At 38.7% G+C, this 4,817-nt stretch overlaps 2 protein-coding genes across 4 annotated transcripts in view; one reads left to right on the top strand and one right to left on the bottom strand.

Annotated features, from left to right (window-relative positions):
* The window catches only part of si:ch211-243j20.2 (uridine-cytidine kinase-like 1), a 25,372-nt gene extending 23,977 nt beyond the window's left edge, over window positions 1-1,395 (bottom strand). The window contains exon 1 of one of the 3 annotated variants that reach the window (XM_035678808.1): window positions 1,289-1,395. In XM_035678808.1, the coding sequence (XP_035534701.1) occupies window positions 1,289-1,371 (83 nt within the window). In that variant the 5' untranslated portion in view covers window positions 1,372-1,395. Of the gene's footprint in view, window positions 1-1,279 lie in introns of all 3 variants that reach the window. The other 2 variants (XM_035678807.1, XM_035678806.1) reach the window with 2 other exon arrangements.
* Window positions 1,396-3,670: 2,275 nt separating this feature from the next.
* slc30a2 (solute carrier family 30 member 2) overlaps window positions 3,671-4,817 on the top strand; it is a 16,309-nt gene continuing 15,162 nt past the window's right edge. The window contains exon 1 of the mRNA XM_035678980.1: window positions 3,671-3,753. Within this exon, the coding sequence (XP_035534873.1) occupies window positions 3,671-3,753 (83 nt within the window). The remainder of the gene's footprint in view (window positions 3,754-4,817) is intronic.

The raw sequence follows: 4,817 nt of genomic DNA, 5'->3' as shown, positions 1-4,817 counted from the left end.
TGTCTGTGTGTGTCTGTGTGTGTGTCTGTGTGTGTCTTTGTGTGTGTGTCTGTCTGTGTGTCTGTGTGTGTGTGTCTGTCTGTGTGTGTCTCTGTGTGTGTGTGTTCTGTTTTCTGACTGTTTTACTGTGTGTGTTTGCTTGTGTGTGTTTTGTACAGATTGTTTGTGCTTTTGTTGTGTCCTTTTTTTTGTTTAGCCCAAAACAAAGGAGGACCCTGAACACACCTCTCAGACCTCCTTCCTCTCCCGCACTGTAATTATTAACGTCTGTATGTAAACTAAACTAATCTAAACATAAACACGGCTCCAACGGTTTCACATAAGCTCTTGAAGCAATGATCACTTAATTTTAATAATAATAATAATAATAAACTGCTGTTTTGGATTCATAATAATTAGACGTAGAACAATCTTTGCAGCAGATGTTTTGTAAAATATTGGCTTTATTCGTATTTAGAAAAGCTCATGGAGAAACCCTCAATAATGAAATCTGCAGGTAGCTGCAGTCATTTCTAAAAGCTGATATTAACCGGACATCTTTAACACTTTGTGAGAAAATGACACACATCCCATCTGAGTTTCACTTCCACAGCTACAGGATGTCCTCATGCAGACACCTGACAGCCTGCACATCCTTGGTGCTACGTGTTCTGTTAACCAGGGGAAAGTGATGAAGAGGGCCGACAGACAATAAGATCAGATCCTCTGTAAACCAGACACAGCTTTCTCTTTGTAGATCTGTATTTGTGCAAAGCAGATTAAAGGTCGTTATTTTTGTTTATTAGTTGGTTGGATAATGATGCCGAATTAAAGAGGCCGCACTGAAACGCTGTTTAATGATGTTTCGGTAAATATAAATGTTAACTAACAAGATAAGGAGCAGAATTAGTTATATTTTAACAGGGGTTTGGTGTAACGTCCCGCATTAAATGGAACCCTCCGTTATAAACGCAGCTGAAGTCAGAGAAAGATACTTAACGTTAAAACAACTGCAGCTCGGTAGAAAACAGCTATTTAACTACTGACAAACGTTTAACGGTTTGTCCACAACGCCTCCGGCTCTGTTTTAATGCCATTTAATCGTTTTCTCCTCGTCTCTTTTGTCCTTTTGTGAAACCACGCCAACACAATGCGTGGGGTTTTTTTTTTTTTCCAGCTAGCTGACGTTAGCTCGCTTCTCATGAGCCGGTTGTCACTTCGCGGCTTCCTTACGGCGTCCTGCCGCGTGCCGCAGACATTGCACCTTTTTTTATTCGCGTTTAAGTTTCATGTTTTCTACCTGTCCGACCTCGACATGGACCTGTCCGCCTCCATCCCTCCGTCTGTCGGCTGCTCCTCCGCTTTGCTCCCGCTGCTGCTCGTTGTTTCCATCGTCTGTTCGGCGCGGCGCGGAAACCAAACACTGGGCTGCGTCATGACGTCAGGAGACGTAACCCGGTGGTGTATTTATAGTGAATCGGAAGAATGAGCACTGGGGTCCGTGAAGTACTCGTACGTAGTTCATAGTTTGTTTGTTTTTTAGGGACCCCCTTTTGCTATCATTGAGTAAACTGACTAAGTGACACATTTTATTTTATATTCAATGCTTAATAATGACAAAACAGCTGATAAACTGTGAAAATGAACCCAATTACTGCAGGGAGTTTGCGTAACATTAGGAACTTTTTATACAATTCTCTGTCTGTGTTATGTTTTTATTTGTAACAATACATTCATACATACTTAACAGGCTTCTTTTTGGACAAATGCAATGTTTTCTTCAGCCCTTTGGTTTTTATAAATGCATATTTTTGTGTCAATTTTAAAAGTTTTCCTCCAAACCTTAAAATTAAGAATGCGTCGCCCCGTGAAGCTGTTTCGACTCCCAGGTTGGGAACCACTGGTGTAGAATATATAGTATATGTTGTGTTAAATTAAATAATAAAATGAAATTGTGAGATCAGATCAGTCCTCTGCTTTGTTATTATTATTACACCCGAGCTGTCACATAAAAATGTGGCTGTTTTCTGTCAGAAAATGTGCAATATTCTCTGTGGTGATGTTTGTTTGTGACTATTAATTCAGGCCCACTAATTAATTATGTTAAACTGAATAATACAGACAAAATAAAATAGCAGACAACATAAAATAAACACAACTAGAGGCCATATAATGACAACAATGTATTTCAGGTAATAGACTAAAAAACATGTAAGTTAAATAGATTATGCCAACTTAGTTTTTAGACTGAAATAACCCAATATGTTCATTTAAAATAGAGCCAATAATTACATTGCATATAGCCAAGGTAACCTGGCATTCAACTTTATAATCTCATTAACAAGTGCTCAGTGTTTTTTATTGCTTGTGGTTGAAAATACATGGCTGAGAAATGGGATGTAACTTGAACAGTTGTAATAAACCACAGCTGATTAAGGTTGACCAGATTTACGTTTGTCCCACAGGCACTTGAATGCAGCATTGGCGCGGTGCCGCACACACAGTCTTCTAACAACAATCAACTGCGGACACAATCAGTATAATAATATAATAGTTCACTTGTTTAATTCTAGTCTTTATTATATAATTCAAAGTAGGCCTACAGTGAGGCATCATTTTATATGTTATTATTAAAATAAAGCTTCATTTTTAAGCCAATTGACGCCATGAATCTGTAATCTGACACAGTTTTACATGCAGTGTATTTTTAATGGGCCTATGGTATCTTAAATATGCATCTCTTTTCGCTTTCATCTTTTTAATCTTTGTCATAAATCTTTTTCAGGCCTGTTACAGACACTGTAGACACTGAAATGTTCATAATTCACATTATAATTTTAGTTTGAAGATTGGCATGAATCTGGGTTTTTATTTTTAGACACAGAGAAAGTGTGTTTTGTGAATGTCATAGATATTTTTTCTTGTAAGACTGAATCAGTGATAGTCGTTTATGTTTTGCTCTGATACAGCCTGCAGATGTTTTCAGCCTAAATAAATAATAAATCTGCTTTTATATCAAACTGCATGCAAATTAAAGTAAGAAAAGTTTATGTAAAATCTAAAATAGAGGTCTGCACTGATTTATCTGCAACACATCCTCATAACTGACTCAGAAACATGTGTTAAATATGTTTATTTACAGCGGCTACATTTTTTAATCCGTGTAATTTATGCGGATAAAAACATCTTCGTCTGATGTGTTTCTGTGAGTGGATTGATTTCCGTTCACACTGATGCTCGTCCCCATTAGGACTGAGCCACCGGAGGTCCGGCTGTGTGCTGTGTGGTACAGCCTCTCTGCTCTGTCCACTAACTGCAGCTGCAGTGTGTGTGAGTGCGCTGTGCCTCATTATCGCTGCTGCAGCCGCATGTTCGAGCCTACAAACTCCAGCCCAATTAAAAAACCTCCCTCCCGCATGTGGTTTCCTCCTCCCGCATCTCCACACACACCGCAATGAAGGAATTTATCCGTTTGTTCTGAAGTCTCTCTGCTCACAGAAATGAGGTCTCGGCTGACTTTCCCACGCGTCGAGTGAAGATCTGGGACCAGGACCTGTCGGCAAACTCCTGCAGCATCCAAAAAAAAGAGAAGAACCCATCACCTTTACTTCTTTTTGTTTCTCTCAGAGGGGACAGCGACTCACTGCAGGCTGAATAAAGGCTGAATAAAGGCTGAATAAAGGCTGAATAAATGGATAATAACGCTGCAAATTCGGAGAAATCTCAACTGATCCACGAGAAGAATGCGAAAATGTATTCCTTAAAACTACAAAGGTGGGGACACGTTTCATACAGCTGCATGGAGAACACTGCTGCATGTGCTGCTAAGTTACCTGTGCATGTTAAATTTGGCATGCAATTAAAAAAATATATATATTTAAGCTTTACAAAGAAAAACTATTGGATCGTGTGAAGTTTAAAGACCGATCAGAAGTCTGTTTCTCGGTGATTTTGGGGGGAAATCAGCAGATTGGGGTAGAAAAGTGAATCTTTTGCGGCCAGCACGTCCTGATCTGTGCAGGGCGAACCCTGTATGTATCCTATATGTTGTGAAGCTCGTAATGGTCGGGTGCAGTTGTTGTTACCGGGGTGCATGTTAAGCAGGCTGCCGCTCTTGCGGGCTGTTTTATGTGAATGAACAAATTCATTTCCATGCTTGGCTTGTTTCTGGACAGCCTGTGACAAATGGCCCCCGGGGCCAGCTCACTGAGCAATGCTAAAAACTCATCATCTGTCATTAGGAGGGCAGAGCAGCTCCCTGCACGTTCAGCATGCGTGGGACGGAAAGACACCGAAATCAGATTAATAATAAACACATAAATACGTGGAGGTGTTCGTACCTGCAGGTGGAGGTGCCACAAATACGTCCAGAGAGGTTTATTATATTTAATTTATTTTAATTAGAAAATATTTGGTATAAGACATTGAGGAAGAAATGTATATTTAAAAGAAATGGCCCATAATATCATAAGATAGGCCTAATGATTAAAAAAAAGAAATAAATCAGCTTGCAAGTTTGATCTTATAGACCTAAATCTGGAAGGTTTTTAATAATAAATAATAATACGTGTACATTTCGGTACTATTATTATCAAAAGAAACATATAAAGGAAACGTATTAGAATAAAAAAGTCGTATAAAATAAAAATCAAATAATATAATAATAAATATATTTGATCTTGGGCACCAAATATCGCGAACAAAGCAAATAATATACATTATATATATAATATATATGTATATATTTACTGCAACAGATGCTCTTCAGCTGTGTTTGTTCAACATAAAACCTGCTGCAGCAGAAACACTCCTGATGGGTTTCAGCATCCTCCTGAACG

The sequence above is a fragment of the Morone saxatilis genome, unplaced genomic scaffold (assembly GCF_004916995.1).
Source record: "Morone saxatilis isolate NCDOM2014 unplaced genomic scaffold, NCSU_SB_2.0 Contig7, whole genome shotgun sequence".
NCBI classification, from domain to species: Eukaryota; Metazoa; Chordata; class Actinopteri; family Moronidae; genus Morone; species Morone saxatilis.
The sequence above is the reverse complement of the archived record's forward strand: the minus strand, read 5'-3'. Positions and strand labels throughout refer to the sequence as shown.